This window comes from Bos taurus, chromosome 10, assembly GCF_002263795.3.
Source record: "Bos taurus isolate L1 Dominette 01449 registration number 42190680 breed Hereford chromosome 10, ARS-UCD2.0, whole genome shotgun sequence".
In the NCBI taxonomy this organism is placed as follows: domain Eukaryota; kingdom Metazoa; phylum Chordata; class Mammalia; order Artiodactyla; family Bovidae; genus Bos; species Bos taurus.
In genome coordinates, this window is record NC_037337.1 from 29,883,266 (window position 1) to 29,903,097 (window position 19,832).

A 19,832-nucleotide genomic window follows, 5' to 3' on the forward strand; every position below is an offset into this window, starting at 1 on the left:
ATCAAGCCTCACTGATGCTGAAGCTACTTTGCACCAAGCTTTGATTCCTCTCAGTCCTTTCTGATTTTTAGAGTGCCCTGTGAAAGGGAGACATCATAATTGAATGAGAATCTTTAGAGAAAAGCAAGATAGAATCACTGAGATCAGAATTGTCCTTGAAAACCTGGGGTGTGCATGAGAACCTCAGTCTACAGAACAGTCACAGAGCAATAGGAAATGGTTGACAGTGGGGACAGGATGTTAGGTTATCTCCCAGTTTACCTAATTCCCCTTTTCCAATCACCATCCCCCCCACCACCGCCACCCCCGGATACGGAGAGAACATGGAAAGTGATTGCAGAGCTACTAAGAAATATGGGAATCGGGGGAGGCAATGCTGAGCCTGCATCATGGTAGAAGACCAGTTCCGGGAGAAGAGATCAGAATCCTAAGGCGAAAAGGAACTACTTAGGCAAAAGATGACCCCCAAATTTCCTAAAAGTTAGGGAGCTGCAGGAGGAATAGTAATTCCAAGCAATTCCATTGGAATTGAGGTTAAAGGATGAACAATAGGTGCTCTTGTTGAAAACAAATCTTGCTGGAGAAAACCAAGGAAAGAAGGTGCTACAAGCCACAGCCTCATCTTGATTGCAGATCCCTTACTGATTGGTCTCCAATGCAGTCTGAACAGGATTTGCTCCTTCTGGTGCATTCTTTTCTTATGTGGGTATGGTGACAGTTACTGCTGCAAGCAGAAAAGTTTAGTAGGCAGTGTGGTATATATGTCAGACCTATGCCAGAGCTTGTTCTCACGGCAGCTCTGCAGATGCATTTCTTGGGTTACATAAAACATTGCTCATCTTTGTCTCATTTTTCTTTTCTGATGCACAAGTCAGCATGTTGAATTCATTGAACTAACTTGTGCATGTGGGCAGGGAGATTGGATTATGAAGTGTGTATTTCAAACAAATTGTGCAAAATGAAGTAACAAGCTAAGGCGCTCAGCCACTTCTTCAGTATTAAGCAAGTATGGGATTAGTAATGAGTGAAAGATTCAGATTTGAGGCCCTGAAAAAAAGCATGTTCATTTTTTTATGTCTTTGATGTGAAGACATTTTTAAAACACAGACATTCAAAAACAAAACATTTTTGAAGAAATTTTTAAGTAAACATATTAAAGATCGCAACACACCTATATTCCCACCACCTAGAATTGTTAACATTTTGCCACATATTCTTTAAGATTTTATAATTGAAAATGAAATGTTGTGGATAAAAATGGAATTCTGTTTGACGTTTGTTGTTGGCGTTCAGTCGTTAAGTCATGTCTGACTCTTTGCAACCCCATGGACTGCAGCACGCCAGGCTTCCCTGTCCTTCACTCTCTCTAGGAGTTTCCTCAGACTTATGTCCATTGAGGCAGTGATGCCATCCAACCATCTCATCCTCTGCCACCCTCTTCTCCTTTAGACATATCACCTCCCAAAGTCATTCTCTTCTTCCATCTTTCTAGCAATAACTTCTATCATGAAATTAGTCTCTTTCCAGTCTGCATGTAAGTATAAATAGATGTTTACATACAGGTGCAGGCATCTGTGAACAGTCTTTTGTGGGCACTACTCCCCAGCGTCTACACAAAGTAGCATAACGCACACACAGTAACAGCACTAGTGAACCTATGCTGCGTGGTTACACTGTGCCTGGAGCAGCACTTCTCAGTCCTTTCAGTGACTCAGCATAGCCCGCACTGTTGTTACCTCCTTTTCTAGGTGCACAGAGAGGTCACTTGCCCAGGGTCACACAGCTAATAAGTAGTGGGGCTGAGAATGAATCCCCACTCTAAGCCAGAATTAGTCCGGCTCTGGAGTTGAGCACTTGACCACCAGGCTGGATGGCCTCTTCACTCACTCACCCTTCAGAATCTGTCACTCTTTCAACATCATGTTTCTGATATCCACAATTGTCGTCCACAGATTTAGTTTATTCATTTTCACAGTTTTACTGTATTCTGTTAAATGAATATAATATATAAGCATCACTGATGATCATTTTAAATCCACAGACGCAGAATAACTGGATCTAATTGGGTACCCGAAATATTTTCCAGTTGGACCTTTTTTTTTTTTTTTAATTTTATTTTATTTTTAAACTTTACATAATTGTATTAGTTTTGCCAAATATCAAAATGAATCCGCCATGGGTATTCATGTGTTCCCCATCCTGAACCCTCCTCCCTCCTCCCTCCCCATACCATCCCTCTGGATCGTCCCAGTGCACTAGCCCCAAGCATCCAGTATCGTGCATCGAACCTGGACTGGCAACTCTTGTCTCCAGCTATGCATATAATTGGCGAGTTGACTTCTAGGAAGTAGATTTCATCTATAAAAGATCTCAACTGGCATCCTTTTGAAACTTACTACTACTCTTCTGTGTTTTTGATGGGTTTCCCTGGTAGCTCAGATGGTAAAGCACCTGCCTACAATGCAGGAGACCCGGGTTCGATCCCTGGGTCAGGAAGATCCCCTGGAGAAGGAAATGGCAACCCACTCCAGTATTCATGCCTGGAAAATCCCATGGACTGAGGAGCCTAGTGGGCTACAATCCATGGGGTCGCAAAGAGTCGGACACGACTGAGCGACTTCTGTGTGTGTGTGTGCACTGTGCTTGGGCTTTCCAGATGGCTCAGTGGTAAAGAATCTGCCTGCCAGTGCAGGAGATGCCAAGACTCCAATTCAGTCCCTGGGTCGGGAAGATCCCCTGGAATAGGCAGTGGCAATTCCCTCCAGTATTCTTGCCTGTAGAATTCCATGGACAGAGGATCCTGATGGGCTACAGTCCGTGGGGTTGCAGAGTTGGACACGACCGAGCACACACACGACAACACAGTGCTTAAGACCTATAAAATGCAAACAGTGAAGGTTTCCATCTCACAGGGCTACTGGGAGAATTGAATGGCTTAATTCAAATAAAGCAGGGAGACTAGTACCTAGCAGACAGTACGCACCCTGTAAATGTCAGCTGTTACTATTTGCTCTTATCATCTATCCTGTTCCTCTTGAACCTGATTATTAGGTTGTTTCAATTTTTCATTATTGCATATATTGCAACAATGAAAGCCCTGTGTCTAATTTTAAAATTTTCTTTTGGGTATCTCCCTAGAAGAGGAATGGATAGCTCATAGGGTATGTATGTGTTCAGTTTCACTTGATGCTGCCAAAGCTTGCTGTGTACATTCACACACCCTCATACATGTTTTGGGTTCCTATCACCCATTATTGTCCTCAATGTCAGTTGACATTCTCTGTTAGATTTGCCAATCTGATGGTTGAGAAATACTGCCTTGTTGAATTGATAAGCTGAGTAAGAAATAATGTCATGTTGTGGAATTAGGTTTTCAGTAACAACTTTATTGAGATATGATTCACATGCTGTAAAATTTACCCTTTTGAAAGTGTTCAATTCAGTGGTTTTCCATATATTCACAAGGATCTGCAACCATCACTGATACCTAGTTTTAGGAGAAACCCCTTATTCATTAGCAGTCACTCCCACTTCTCCAGTGCCCCCAGCCCCTGGCATTGCTAATCTACTTCATGTTTCTTTTATTTACCTACTCTGGACATTGCATGTAAATGGAATCATATAATATGTGGATTTTTGTAGCTGGCTTCTTTCATTTATCTTAATAAAATGGATTTTTTAGGTTCATCCATGATGTAGCTTTCATTCAGCACTTCATTCCTTAAAATATTCTGTTGTGTTAATATACTACCATTTGTTTATTCATTTATCAGCTAATGCAAAAATTTGGACTGTTTCTACTTTGGCTGTTTTAAATAATTTTAAATAATGCTATAAAAATTCATATGTATATTTTTTATAGACAAATTTTCATTTTCTTGGGTATACATATATTAATATACCAAGTAGTGGAATTGCTGGGTCATATGCTAACTATGTTTAACATTTTGAAAAGCTGCCAAACTGTTTTCCAACGTGATTGTACCATTCTCTAGTTCCATCAGCAGTGTATAAGGATTCCAGTTTCTTCACATCCTCATCTCTATGCTTGTTATTGTCTTTCTTTTTAATTCTATCCATCCCTAGGGGCTAGGAGTGGTATCTCCTTGTGGTTTTGCTTTGTATTTTTCTGACTGATGATGTCGAGCTTCTTTTCATGTCCTTATGAGCCATCTGTCTTTGGAAAAATGTCTAGTTAAATATTTTGCCTATTTTTTGAGTTGGGTGATTTGTCTCTTTATTTGAGTTTGTAAGCTATCCATGTAATCTGAATGTAAGTCCTTTATCAGATACATGATTTACAAATATTTTCCCCATTCTGTAGGTTGGCTTTTGACTTTCTTGATGTGAACTGGTGAATTTTTTTTTTTTTTTTTTTTCTGTGCTACATGGCTTGCAGGATCTTAGTTCTCCAAACAGGGATTGAACCAGAGCCCCTGACAGACAGTGAAAGCACCAAGTCCTAACCACTGGACAGCCAGGGAACTCTCTGGTGGATTTTAATATTTGCAGTTTTGTATGTTTCTCCAAAATTTTAGTTTTTCAGATTGCCTTTATCCTGTCTGCTGATAGGATAAAGTGGTTCACAAGCCAGATAGCCTTGGCGTGTGCCCTTAGAGTACAGGGAGTCCATCCAGTATTCCATAGATCAGAAACTCTTACCTTGGTCACAAAAGCACAGATTTCCCAAGCAGATCTCAGTGAGCTTCTCAGTTCAGTGAAGGAAGATCAGTTTTGATACCCAAGAGGAGATACCCTCACAGAGTCTGAATTTAATCATGAAAAGCACTGGAAAAGCCACCCCTTATATTTCAGACTGCTAACTGATTAATTCAGCAGTATTTGGATTTCTGTTTAACCTGACCTTTTTCTTCTTTCTTTTTTTCTCCTCTTTTCTTTTCCTCCTGTCTCCTCCCCACTCCCTGTTTTGATTTCAGATTGAAAATGGCTCAGGAATCAGTCAGCAAGTTAACAGCAGAGAAGAAAGTGGAGACAAAGAAAATCAACCCCACGGCTAGTCTGGTGAGATGCATTTTTCATCATAACCTCAAGGCTTTTCACTATGCCTGAGGTGCACCCAGGAGTGGGCCTAAATTTAAAGGATGAAACTCAGAGGGATGAGTAGTGTATATATTCTCAGTTCCCATCCCAGGATACCACATGGTGAGAAAGGACATAGGTGAGGAGCAAAACCCAGCCCTGTGTGCTCTTCTAGCAAATTCAAACAGGGTCCTTTCCTGATAAACCAAATGTAGTCACTTGCCATTTCACATCCTTGCCCATTGCACCTCACACAAAGATCCCCTTCATCTCAAAGTACCCTTTTCCTGAACTTGTTGGAGAATTTTGCCCTCAACAGTTCCTTTTCCTTGTTAAAGAGAGGGGCAGGGAGTAGCCTCTTTTGCTAGTTGGTAAAACTGAGATGCAGAAAGATACAGCCTACCTAAGACCACTTTTCAGACTGCTGACTGGTCCCCTGATTGCTCGCCCTAGGATAGAAACTAGCAGACTAGTAGTGTGTCTTCCTAGCCAGGAAGGGAAGCTGTCCTCCACAGTCCCACTGGCAATACTGATCACAAGGCATCTCCACGATACAGTTGGAATAGCTGAATGGTTAGGAACCCAAGGTATAGAGGTTCAAGTCCCAGCTTAGCCACTTAGTAGTTGTATTTTACCAGTTGTGAAGTTACTTCATTCTTCACTAGTACTTTTGCCAGTTGCTTTAAATTCTTTGACCATCTAAGTGGTCAGTAAGTGAGATGATTTCTGTTAACCAACGACAGTGTTCTCCTAACAACCCCATCAGCAGCTCAGCAAATGTTGAATGAGAAATGGGGAAGTCAGGGCTATACGACTTCATCAGGGACAGCCATGGTTGGCTTACAGAGCTCCTACCTGAATGGAAACGTTCTGTGCCCATTTGGTGGTGTATTTGGTACACTCATCTTTATGTGGTGTATCTATATTTTTGGTGGCAGTGGGCTCAACTCAGATTTTTGTCTTCTTCCCTCGTTATCCACTGCTCATTCCCCAGGCCTCTATCCTCTCATTTCTAGGGCATTTGGTACAACTCTATTCAGCATCATACACCAACATTTGAGAAACATATCAAAATTTGAGAAAAGTGAAAATTTAGGAAAAGGAATAATAATAAACTCAATTTTGTCTCAAATAACAGAAGGAAAGACTGCGTCAGAAGGAAGCTAGCGTGAGCACCAACTAACACAGACACAGGAGAGCAGTGATGGTGAGGCATAGCACCCGCATGACCCTCTGTAACACCGGTGCTACAAGAAGCCCTCAAAAGATACGTCACTCAATGTTTATTTTGCTCATCTCTTTCCGAGAACCCTGTGCCTTCTTAAAGAAGCCCCTTGTTAAGCCATAGGAACAATGAAATGCTGCTGAAGAAGTATTTGAGAACTGTTTCTTCTAGAGGTCCAAAGTTCCCTCACTACAAGACCAGAGAATTACCAAGATTTTTGAGTTTTTCTTTTTTTAAATCAGGGACCTCAAGCTTTCTAACCCAAGCATGATATATGTAAACTTGTGACAGAAGAAGAGATGGATTTTTTGTGACAGCTGCCTTGAGCAAGTTCAAGCCTTGATCTTTACAATAATCAAGCCTGCATTTTGATTCTATTGCAGCAAGATCCTGAAGCACCCTTCTTGCCAAAAATGTTGAGACTTACCAGAATTATTTTAAGAGGCCCAAGACTGTATGCCCCACACTCAAGAAATGGTTATTTTTTCATTGTTTTTCACGTGTTAGAAAGAACAGAACATGGAATTATACATGGATGGAGAAGGAGGTTAAATAGTCATAAACTTCTTTCTGGAGAACAAATTATAATACAGGTAGTTGGCATTAGCCATTTAGCAAGACCCATTCCTCTGTTTTCATATCAGTTCATTGAGGTTTCCTAGGCCACTAGGAATTCTCTACCCCTTATTTAAAAAAAAAAAAAAAAAACTATGATAACTGAGCAGCAACAGACTTGGGGTCAAAGCATCTGCTTTGATGAGTGACCCAGTATCAGCCAGAGTTCATTTCACACCTCAAATCATCTATGAGTGGATACACCATGTTGAACTGCAGCTGAGCTGTACACCAGGTTCTGGGACTGAATGTGGCTGGACCTCTCCCATGCACCCTGGGAGGCAGTGTCTAGACAGGAGAGCAAATGCTACTTGGAGCTGTTTATCATGACCTTGACTGACAGACATGTGACCTATGGTTGAAGCAGGGGGGTTTAATGTCCAAAAAAGAGAGGGTAGTAAAAAAGTTCTTTACATCAAAATGGGAAGAGGGTGATTACATTGATATTGAATTTTGAGTTCAATAGGTAGTTTTTTCTGACCCTGGAAGCCCGTGTGATTACTGCCTCTAGAGTCACAGGAAAACCACCTTGGACCTCTCGCCACTCTCCTATGCTGTGAGAGGAGAAGAGAGGAGACTTGGGGTGAACTGAGGTAAGGATCAAAGCCTATCAGGTTTCAGTCTTGAAAGGAAAGAGGTCCAAGCTTTCTCCTCCCAACTGGTGGAAGACCATCTAAAGAAGAGCAGAAACCTTAACACCCTTCCCCATCTGCTGGTCATGTGTGAGCTGCCCCTTGCCCCAGCATCTTGCCAGAATCCCTCACCTTGCCAGGTACCTGAGTGTCTACCCAGGACCTGCCTGCTAGTTATCAGCCCCCACAGGGACCCCATAATAGATATAGCCAATTACAGCAGCACCATATCCTAATACAATGCCCAGGAATGCAGAGTCAGGATCAAATCTAGTCACAAGGCCATATTCCTGCAGGTGCTAGCCAGTCTTTCTAATAATTAAAAAAAAAAAAAAAAGGAATGTAATAACATGGTTTGTTTTTTTTCCCCCAAAAAATAAAAGAATAAGACAAGCAAAACAGAAGAGCTGGTAAGAACTTATATGGCTAATAATAGTTGCTTGTGAGCAAGCCTTTCTTACTGCTTTCTTAGATTGTTTTTCTCTTCATTTTCACTTAATGGTGAGGACCTAAGAAATTCCTCAATTTGAAACAAATCCTACTTACAGCTACCCTGTACTCTGTGACAGTCCTTCTAGTATTAACGGACAAAAGAAAAAGCGCCTGTTTTACCCACGCTCAAGTTGGATTTCATTATAGCAGACAGACCGGAATTTGGCAGTAAAATAAAACCTTTTCTAAAGAGCAAAGTTTGCCTACCTCTGTTGGGAAAACCTAGGGAGTCCAATGTACTGTTAATGTGTGAAGACACCGTGGCAGGATCCCCATGACTCACCCAATTTGCATCCTGCATTCGGCATCTGGACACCCCTCCCAAGTCCGCATGTGGACTGCAGTGCGACGGTGCCCTCATTTGTAACTTGACCTGATGCTTGGTAAAAGTTCACAAGACTTTGTCCAAGGTGGATCATCTTAAACAACCCAGAGGCCCTGAGAGAATCACCTATCCAATATGCAGCTGAGATTGTGTTAACTACAGCAGGTGTCACTAAACTTTTCATGAGTAAGTAGTTGGGGTATGTTAAGTAGTTGGGGTATGGTGAGTAGTTAGCAGCTGGGGCATGTCTGGCTGTTCTTAGCCCAGCCCTGCCTGCACAAGAGGGACAGTGGCCAGTATTTCTACCCTGTGTTTAACCAGACATATTTGACTCACTAATCAGACTCAGAGAAACTTAACTTAAAACAACATCATCTCTGCCTAGTTAAGATTCATTAAAGCTGAGGGCACAGTGGATAGCAGTTCAGATTCTTGCATAACCTGCATAATCATCAAGCACACAAGTATATCATATATGACATAAAAGCATTATATAAACATGTTAGGTGAAAAACAGGCCTATGAAGTATTGAGGATCAAGTGAGGCAGAGGTGTGCTATATGGTTTTTTAACCCAAGAGGCAGTTTATGGGCGGAGACACGGTGAAGGGAAAAGGTAGCCAAGAAGAAATGAATGATATGATGATAGGCAAGGCCCAGGAGTCACAGGTGATACACCTGCTGCTCAGAAGTTACCTTTTGAATCCTTGGGTTGATGTCTATGAAATCTCTTTAAACATTCATTGCAACTACCCAGGAACTATGGAGAAAAAAGTGAAATCTGGGAAGTAGAATAAAGAGATCCAGTCATGCTCTTCCATCTTTAAATGTTTTAGCCAAAACAGTGGGCAACATGATGAGAAACTGGATGCCAGATTGGACTCCGGTCTTCAGTCCTCTTTTCTTCCCGGTAAGAATAGTGTATGCTGCACACCTGCTCAGCCGCTCTTAGGCACATCCTTTTCTCATAAATACCGTAAGGAAAGGCATTTCCCAAATGCTCATATGCTGCTGGTGGAGAAATTAAAGGAAGGAATAAAACTCTTTGGTAGTATTCAGCAAGGTGAAGAAGACATTGGTACAGTCCTTCCAAGACCGTGATCAGATGTATCAAAAGATATGTAAGTGTATTTTTGGTAAAGATTTGCTTGTTGGACTGGGATTACACATCTCTCTCTCTAGATTATACCATCTGCATGGGGAAATTTTAATTTTACTTCTTTGTTGGACAACATATTTTATTTCTATTTCATTCTTGCCTGGTGTCACTAACATAGATCATTGCACACAGCACACAGCACCTAGTCAGCCAGAATATGAAGGGGAATTAGCGGTGCAGACCTGTGGGCTCTTTCCCAATAACCAGACTGTAACACTGACATGGGAACTTCATTCCCTGATGTTCTAAATTGGTCTGTTTTGTAGTACTGCCACCCTTGCCAAACAAAGATAAAACCAAATTGGAGCTTTCTGTGTGAAGAGGAGGAAGAAGTCAAAAAAAAAACATAGCTTTTACCCCCAAAATAACTGATGCAAATATCAAATATCCAATTCTATAATTAGTTTAAATAGTCTAAAAATTGCTAACAAGAACTCTCCACTAGGTTTGAGCTTCATTTTTCTTTGATCTTGCCCGTTCTCATCATTTAAAAACAAAAAGACCAAAAGGTAGAAGGGGAAAAGAAGCATCAGCAGATTTGGAAGTCAACAAATTAATTAGTTCCTGAATCACAAAAGAAGGACATATTGTGAAACCCGGTGTTGTAGAGGTCCTAAGCATATAAGAATTTGAACAGCTGTGAGGACTGATGAGTGTGGACAAAGTAAAGCTCTTAACTGCCCACTTGAGACTTCAGCCTAAACCAGGCAATTTTCATAGTGGGTTCAAGAGAGTGAAGTATTGCTCTGAACAATTTATTTTTGGAAAAATCACATACAAAGAGAAGTGGTATGTAGAGAAAGAAGTGTTAGACAATTAAAATTTCCTTTCTCTGCTTCTCTTGTAAGAGCAGTTCATAAATGGATGGACCATCCAGAAAAGCATGAATACCACACTTCATATATCAGGTTTTTACCATAGAAACACAGCTAAAGAGGGTGGACTGAATAAAGAAATGAACTTTCATTCAAGTCAGCTACTTTGTTATCATAAAGAAATCTACAAGAGAAAAAAGTCTGTGCAGACAAGTTTACAGTATTTGAAATGAATGGCTAGTTTTTAACTTTTCCAAAATGTAAATAACTTTGTTGAACATATTTCCATTTTCCAGCTATGGAGAGAGACAGTCTGGCTGGTCGGAACCTTGTCTGTTATTGGTGCAGAAGTCATTTAAAGGCACCTTTTGGCACAGGCCTCAGCGGGTCTGGCTCCTTGAGACTCACATAATTGTATTTATAACTCCATTAGTGACTGAATCCAGGCATCACTGGGCTCAGTTACACCGCTGTATGCGACTCGGAGGCTCATTTTGTGTCATGTCTGCAAACCCGTCGGTTGTTGACACCTTGTTAGAGGCATTGAAGTTTAGTTTCACAGTTCTTCATTTCCCCTCCCAGGGAGCAGGCAATCTACCAGACCCTCCCAGATCAGTGCTTTGCTGGGAAGTAGTGAATTCCAGAGTATTATTAACATGTCAGACTGGAAACCAGTTCAGTAGTTTTATTTCTTCCAAGACCCTTAATCAACCCTGTGATATAAACTTAGCATTTGAGAAGTTTTTGTAGTTGACAGCTGACCTGGAAATGTGAAGATATGCAAATGTCAGCAAGGTGTCTCTGTCTCTTAAGGTGCCCATGAGGTTCCTACCAATGAAGAGATTAGCGGGGCAAAGCCGCATCTAGTAGGTCAGACTGTCCTTACTGGAGCTTCTGGATTCATTACCTCTCCACCCCCAGCTCCTCTCTCAGTCATCCTGGTGATAAATAGTAACATAGAGGACCTTTTTCTTCTCGTCCTCCCTTCTCTGATATGATGGTTCACGTTAGCCAGAGCTCAAACTCATTCTTGCGTATTATGTCTCTAGAGTACTTGTTCATGAATATCTTCTTCATGCTATAATCTGGGAAAGACTGGTTTAATCTCAAGTTTTTATATAGAGTGGTAGCTAAAGCCATTATTTTACATTCCATCTCATATAACTTTCTATTTTTCAATATTTTCTTAAATATACTAAGAATCACCATTGTATCTCCTTTTCTGAAAGCTTATTCATAGACTTCTGTGGGCTGTTGTTTTTGTTTTTGTTTTAATGCTTTGTGTGAAATTCAGTAGCACTGGGTGAGCAAAATGCAAATGAGCCCAATTTCCCACAGCAATTTGGCCTTCTTCTCCATGGAGTAAGCAACCTTCTACCACCCTTAAGCTGTTTTGTAGGCTGTTTGCCTAAATTCTACCTGTGCAGACACCAAGGGGTTCTTCTGTCTTTGAAGCTGTTAAGAATGTCTTAAAAGAGAATGAGTACTTCTCCCCATATATAGTGTGAGCTGGCAGTGTTTTATAGTTAGTATATCAAGTAAGAAATCTAATGTTTTCAGGCATACATTCCCAGAGGTCTATCAACATCTTTGGCAAAATTATACATACTTTCTTTCCCTGTTCTCTTCTAAGACTTGCTTCCATTCTTGTCTCATGAAACAAATGTATTTTTGTTTATTCACCTGGGTCAGCTTTCTAGAATGAGAGGCTAGTCCCATGGACCACTGAGTATAAAGGAAGTTACCCTGCACTGCCCCATGACGTGGTTGATAGGTGTGTTTAGGAATGCAAAGCTTTCTGGGGTATCTTGGGATGGATTTTTGAATTCCAGGTTTCCATGACGTATATAAAATTGGGTACATAGCATACAAAGATTATACTGTCGTCCCCATAAGAGATTAAGAGCTTTATAATCTATACATCTTAGATAGATTTCAGCAAACTGTAAGTAGCTCATTTTACCCCCTTTGTTCTTGGCAACTTGTTCCTATCTATAATCTTATTCCTTCACATCTGACCACCAAGGCATGAAGTGTCAACCCACTCATATCGCCCCCTGCAAAATCCTCTAAAGATGTCCATTTCCTTTAGAAACAAATCCATGGGTAAGAGGGGAAAGTCTAGTGACCATTCTCTTAGCCCAGGGTGCCACACATGGGATTTTGGGCTAAGTCCATACCAAATATTAATTTTACAATTTTTTAATTTCTCAAGATGCAAATAATGTGATTATTATTAATAGGATGTAAAATCTTTGAAGAACATAAGCATTAAGAAAAAAGGACTTCTCTTTAAAGAAACAATCGAAGATATTCCTCAAAAGACAGAAACTTTTAAAATTAGAAATTGAATAATTTTTAAGATTCTTTGGAGAAAATATGTCATTGATTCATCATAGTCTTTTCCTTCTCATTGAGTTTTAATTTAGACTAGCATGGGAAGCAGAGTGCCCCTGGACTTTGATTTAGGGGATCGTGCTTTGGCCTGGAAAGTCAGTACTGGCCTGCATGCCCAGAACCCAAATGAAGTCAGTCAGTGTCCTAATGAGAATCAGGCCTAACAGAAATGTAAATTATTTCAAGACCTTTAGGGTTTAATTTTCTTAGCAACACCCTTGACCCTGTTTCCTAAAATTAATTTGATCCATGCAGTTATGTGTCTTCATTTGGTGTTATAAGATTGCAAGCAATGGGATGATGGAGAAAAATAGACAGTAGAAAAGGAAAATTTGAACAAGGCCAGGGTGTAATGTTTTGCTGATATAATGCATTGTTAGGGAGCTGGTGACTGTTGCCATGGTTGTATCATGGGCAGCCTTTCAACAGAAGCTCAGGGCATATGTATGAGGGCAGTGGGAGTGCCCAGTATCTCCTATTGGTCCATGCTTGACAGTGTGCTGGAAAAGCAGATACATACCAGTGGACTGGCCTGTGCTTGCTGAAATAACTGCATTGAATTTCAGATTAATTTCCATGGGATCAGTTATCCATGAACCTTCCTGTTTCCTCACTGCCTGTTTAAAATTCATTTTGGCATCAAGCTTCATTTCATTTTTCTCCTTTCAGTACTTCTGCATTGTGTCCCCTTCCTTCACATCCTACAGTGACATTTGCCTCGCTTTACTGTTTCTCCAGGACCCAGCTTTCTGTCCCTCTTTCCCCCACAGACACCTGAAGTGCCCCTGAGCCCTCACTTCATCGCCCCACACCCATGCTCCATCCCCCAGCCCTGTGGACAGGGAGCTCGGCTGTCACCAAGAGAGACACAGCCTTGTGACTGCTTCTTGTTAATGTCAGCACCACCTCATCACTTAAGCAAAGAGGGAAAAATCCATAAAAGAGATGGAAAATACAATTCTTTTTTTATTATTATTCTACTTTATTTTAAGAGGCTTGAGAAGAGGGGTGGTTCCAGTCCTTCTCAGTTTCCCAGAGTTTTACTTTACAACTGTCTAAGGAAGGACCATTCTTTTGATAAATGTATAAATCAGCCCAGGTCACCAGCTATGATGCATAAGACTCCAGTGTTGAATCTCTGTGCTGCTGGACAAAGTGACTAAATTCTGTGCAAATATTTTGAATCATAGGCTTTTTATTGCCCCTCAGTTCTTACTACTACTCATGATTCAAACATCTTCACGAAGCTGGGTCAGGATGTTGACAATTTGTGGTTATTTTCAGATCAACAGTAACTTACCCTCTTGAAAGCACTTAAAAAGAAAGTTAAGCGTATCTTAAATATTCAACCATTTGACCTGGAGAAAAGTTGGCTTTTCTGTTTAATTATTAGACCAATCTGTAGATGTAATCTTAAAGGGTTTTTTATGCAATAATGAAGACAGTTTGAGAAATGAGAAGGCACTTTAAAGACGTGAAACCTTGTATTATACACTCGTGGATATTTTTTAATAAGCTAATTGGATTCAGGTATTTTTTTCCCTTTAAATTTTTAAAAATATGTATTTCTAATTTTTTTGCATATTTAATTTTGTCAAAACTGAGAAATGCTCGCTAGTTGAACTTGTAAATGTTATTTGCAAACCAAATAAAGTATTTATTTTTAAAAAGAAAAGGTGAAGGAATCAATACGGATTTGTACATAATGAATATATGTGTGTGTGTGTGTGTGTATGTTTTTCCTTCCTGACACTACTTGGTCCTCACATCAATTGTATTTTTGTACATAGTGTATATATATTTGTTAGAAAATGTAGATTGTCTGTTCAAAGACTTCTGTCTCTGATAGATTATATTTATCCTACTGTTGATACCTCTCTTAATTTGTTTTAAGAGATAGAATTCTATTTTTTTGGAACTTGCAGAGAACTGCATTCATGGCTTCCAATTGTAAATATGCTAAGGGTATTTTAATAAATTCTGGTTTCATGTCTGTCTGGTGTGCAGTACAGATCTGTTTCCACGAGGCATTTAAGATAGTATCCCAGCAGTGCTATAATGTGGAGAATACAATCATTTCTAACTTGCCTTACTGCTTGAGGGCAGCATTACTGCTGAACTACAAAAGCTGGATCTCGGTAAGTCCATCATCTGCATTTTCTTTTTTCTCCTCTGTCCTCCACACCAACAGTGGGAAATCTGACTAGGCATTCAAGGCTAACACCAAACAGGCAAACCCAGCCGAGCATGGTCTCAACCGTACTGACCTGAAAGCAACTCTGCTTCAACATAAATTGCCCAAGGTTGGGTGTGGGGTGGAGAACCACAGGATTGGTGACTTTGTGTTATGAATTGGTAGAGTATGGAAACAGAACAGAAATATAATCGTATTTTAACACTAAATACAACATTCAAATTCTTTTCAGGCAGATGATAAGATAAATGCAGGTATTTATGAAAAAACTAAAAGACTTTCAGCAAAACACTGCTCTGTGAAATAGAAGAGCAGTCTTTGTGATTGCATGTTTAACTGATTCATTTGTTCAGTATACTTGAATGCCATGCACTCTTGAGTTCTAGAAGTTTGCTGAAATATGCCCTAATGGGTTTAATGAACACACATAGTTATCATCTGGGGAGACATTTTATCACTAGGAGAGCTTTAAAATCAGAGTCATAGAGCTGCAAAAATCTTCGGACACTGGATAAAAATCTCCATTTCACAGAGTTGAAAACCACTGTAATTCAAGGGACTTGTTGAAAGTTATACTCAGCATTAGTAAATACATCAAGACTGAAATCCACATCTCTTGACCCTAAGGCCAAAGCCCTTCCACCTGCTCAACTCATTCATCACATTAAGTTCTTTTCTTCAAAAGACCCCATTATGGAGAAATGTTCTAGAACTGTTGTTTGGAAAGTAGGGTCCAAATGCTCCTAAGGGTTTGGAGAAACCATTATTAAAGTTGTACCTTGAATTAAAGTACTTAGTAGAGGTTGAAGACTTCTGTGTCATAAAGACCTAGGAAAAATATTCCACCTTAGGAAGAATCTCCTCTTTGATTTACTGAGATTTACTCTCCCTTGCAGAGCATAGTGGTACCTGTTGAATTTTTAAGTATACATATTTGCCTATTCTTTAAATACTCCAGGTATGCCAATGGTCCAACTAATAGGCCATAAATTCCTGGGACTAACTATTCCCCTTTAGAGTCTAGCTGTCTCCTTTCACCTGGATATGATGTATTCATGGAAATAAGACATTAATGTTGGCCTGCACCAGCCACGCCTGCTTGTATGCCTCTAAGTCTCCTCCAGGTAAGGTTTGCTTCATGCCCATCATTGTGTGAGGACGAAAGGTAAGATAAGGTAACATTATAGTTATCAACTGCTGCATAACAAAATACCCCCAAATTCAGTGTTAATAAACCATAATCACTTATTTTTCATGGTTCTTGTTAGTTTGAGAAGAACTCAACTGGACAGTTCTCACTTGGAATCTCATATTGTTTTAGTGCTGTATCCATTGGGTCTGCTGTCATCTGGATGGTTGGAACATAAGCCTTCAAGGTGGCTGACTCACTTGGCTGCCAAACTGTTGGTGGCTCTAGGCTGGGGGCCTCAGGGCCTTTGTCTCTACAGGTCTGCTTGAATGTCCAAGGTGAAATAGGTAGTATTTTCTTTGACCAAGGCTTTAAAGTTACTTTTATTGTATCTATTGATTGAGGCATTTATGAAGTTCTTCCCATGGAATGGACAAAAAGGACTCACCTCCTGATGGAGGAATGTCAATACTATAGGAAGAGCTTGTGAGATGAGAAATTTATTGGTACAACCATTTTTGGATAATACAGTTTGCCTCAGTAACTTGCCCTGTTCTTTCCATTTGGTTTTATTCCTATTTTTGTTGTAAAATTAAATTTCAGATTATTTTCAAAATTTTCCCTACTTGTTTTCCCCACATCTTCTCTCTGCCCGCCTATCACAGCACAGAAATGTTTGTCTTACTCCTCTGAATGCAGGCATTCTCTCCCATTACTATTGAAGTATAGTTGATTTACAATATCGTGTTAGTTTCAGGTGTGCAACATAGTGATTCAGCATTTTTGCAGATTATATTGCATTATAGATTATTAGATAATGTGCTATACCTTAAATCCCTTTTGCTTATCTATTTTAAATTTTTAAAAATATGTATTTGGCTACGTCAGGCCTTAGTTGCATATCTGTGTTGTGTCACGTGAGATCTCTTGTTGCGGGGCATGCGCTCACAGGCTTAGCTGCTCCATGGCATGTGGGACCTTCGTTCCCCAATTAGGGATCAAATCCACAGCCCCCGAATTGGAAGGCAGATTCTTAGCCACGGGACCACCACTTACCTATTTTATATACAATAGTTTATATTTATCAATTCCGTAACCCTAATTTGTCCTTCTCCCACCTTCCTTCTCCTCTTTGCAACCACAAGTTTGTTTTCTATGCCAGTGAGTCTCTTTCTGTTTTGTGTATACACTTATTTTGTATTCTTGTTTAGATTTCACATAAAGTTATACAATATTTGTCTTTCTCTGTTGGACTTATTTCACTAAGCAGAATATTCTCTAGGTCCATCTATGTTGCTGCAAATGGGACTATTTCATTCTTTTTATGGCTGAATAATATTCCATTATGTGAAATATTTTTTTAACCCAGTCATCTGTTGATGGCATTTGGGTTGCTTCCATGTCTTGGCTATTGTAAGTAGTGCTGCTATGAACATTGGAGTGCATGTATCATTTCAAATTTTTCATTTTTTCCAGATATATACCCAGGAGTGGAATAGCTGGATCATAAGGTAGCTCCATTTTAGTTTTTTAAGGAACCTCCATATTATTTTCCATAGTAGCTGTACCAATTTATATTCCTACCCCCAGTGTACAAGGGTCCCCTTTCCTCCACATCCTCCCCAACATTTATTTGCAGAGTTTTTGATGACAACTATTCTGACCAGTTTGAGGTGTTATATCACTGTTAATTTGCATTTTTCTTGTAATTGCAATATCGAGCATTTTTTCATGTACCTACTGATCATGTGTATGTCTTTTTTGGAAAAATGTCTATTCAAGTCTTATCCCCATTCTTTGATTGGAATTGTTTTTAATGTTCAGTTTGTGAGCTGTCTGTGTATTTGGGGTATTAAGTTCTTGTCAGTCATATCATTTGCAAACATTTTATCCCATTCTGTAGGTTGTATTTTCCTTTTTAAAGGCTTCCTTTGCTGTGCAAAGTCTTTTGATTAGGTTCTATTTGTTTATTTTTGCTTTTATTCCCTTTGCCTTGGGAGACTGATCCAAGAAAATATTGCTACAATTTATGTCAAAGAGGTTTAGCCTATGTTCTCTTTCAGGAGTTTTATGGTTTCAGGTCTTCCATTTAGGTCTTTAAAACCATTTTGAGTTTATTTTTTGTATATGGTGTGGTGTGGGGAAATGTTTTAATTTTATTGTTTTACATGTGGCATTCAGTTTTAAGAAGACACTTGTCTTTACCCCAATAAATATTCTTGCCTCCTTTGTCATAGATGAATTGACCATAGGTACATGGGTTTATTTCTGTGATATTCTGTTCCCCTGATATATGTATCTTTTTTTGTGCCAATACCATACTATTCTGATCACTGCAGATTTGTAGTAAAAAGCCTAGAAGGATTAAACTCCAGCTTTGTTCTTTTATCCTCAGGATTTCTCTGGCAGTTTGAGTTCTCTTGTGGTTCTATATAAATTTTAGGATTATTTGTTCTAGTTCTATGAAAAATGTCCTGGCTATCATGATAGTGCATGCGTGTGTGCTAAGTCGCTTCAGTCGTGTCCAACTCTGTGCAGCCCTGAGAAACCCAGTATGCGTGTGCTTACTGTCATTTATTGTTTTCTAGTTCTTTTTATAGTTCTCTGTTCATTTCTTTTTCCCCCCATTGAGGTTTGATGTGATATGTGTTGACCCATAATTATATCTACTTGCTTTAAACTGATAATCATTTAAGTTCAAACACATTCTAAAAGATCTACATTGTGTTTATTTAATTGGAGGATAATTACAATATTGTGATGGTTTTTGCTGTGTATCAACATGAATTGGCCATAGGCATATATGTGTCCCCTCCATCCTGAACCCACCTCCCACTTCCCTACCCACCCTGTCCCTCCAGGTTGTCACAGACCACTGGCTTTGGGTGCCCTGCGTCATGCATCAGACTCCCACTGGCTGTCTATTTCACATATGGTAACATACATGACGATCCTACGTGCAGGGCAGCAGAGGAGACACGGACATAAAGAACAGCCTTTAGGGCTCAGAGCGGGGAGGGTGAGATGATGACAGACTAGCACTGAAACACACACGTTGTGTTTTTGATGACCTCTTTTACATCTTCATGCTTATCCCTTTACTGTTTATTAGTCATTTACAATTTTTTTTTCAAATCTACACACTGGCTTATTTAAGTGATCTCCAATCTTACTATATCTTGCCTTTCTATTGGGATTTTCCCTTTTCTATAGATTCTTGCCTCTTTTCCATTTAGAGAAGACTTTCCAGCACTTTCTGTAGGGTAGGCTTAGTATTGCTGAAATCTTTGTTTTTGCTTGTCTGAGAAATTCTCCTTCTATTCTAAGTGATAATCTTGCTGGTTAGAGTATCCTAGGGTGTGGGTATTTTTCCTTTCGGGACTTTGACTGTCTCATGCCACTCCATTTTGGCCTGCAGAGAAATCAGCTGGTAGCCTTATGGGGGTTCCCTTGTAAATAACTTTCTTTCTTGCTGCCTTGACTTTTGCTATTTTAACTATGGTATGTCTTGGTGTAAGTCCATTTGGAACCCTCTATGCTTCCTGTACATGGAAATTCATTTCCTTCTCTGGGTTTAGGAAGTTTTTAGCCATAATTTATTCAAATTCATTTTTGATCCCCTTCCCTCTCTTCTTCTGGAACTCCTACTATGCATAGGTTAGCACATTTTATATTATCCCATAGGTCTTATATGTTTCTTTTATCTTTGTCTGCTGTCCTGATTATGCAATTCCCATTTTTCAATCTTATACATCACTCAGGTATTCTTTTGTGTAATTTAGTCAGCTGTTCATTGCCTCTAGATTGCTT

At 39.7% G+C, this 19,832-nt stretch overlaps 1 protein-coding gene and 1 non-coding gene across 9 annotated transcripts in view; both read left to right on the forward strand.

Annotated features, from left to right (window-relative positions):
* FMN1 (formin 1) overlaps positions 1–14,692 on the forward strand; it is a 503,899-nt gene extending 489,207 nt beyond the window's left edge. For 7 of the 8 annotated variants that reach the window (XM_059890798.1, XM_059890801.1, XM_059890799.1 and 4 more), the window contains 2 exons: positions 4,938–5,022; positions 6,179–14,692. In XM_059890798.1, coding sequence (XP_059746781.1) covers positions 4,938–5,022; positions 6,179–6,223 — 130 coding nt within the window. In that variant the 3' untranslated portion in view covers positions 6,224–14,692. The remainder of the gene's footprint in view (positions 1–4,937; positions 5,023–6,178) is intronic. The other variant, XR_009496164.1, reaches the window with a different exon arrangement.
* Positions 2,425–2,497, forward strand: TRNAC-ACA (transfer RNA cysteine (anticodon ACA)). The gene has a single exon. It is a non-coding gene; the product is annotated as a tRNA-Cys (tRNA).
* Positions 14,693–19,832: the final 5,140 nt, after the last annotated feature.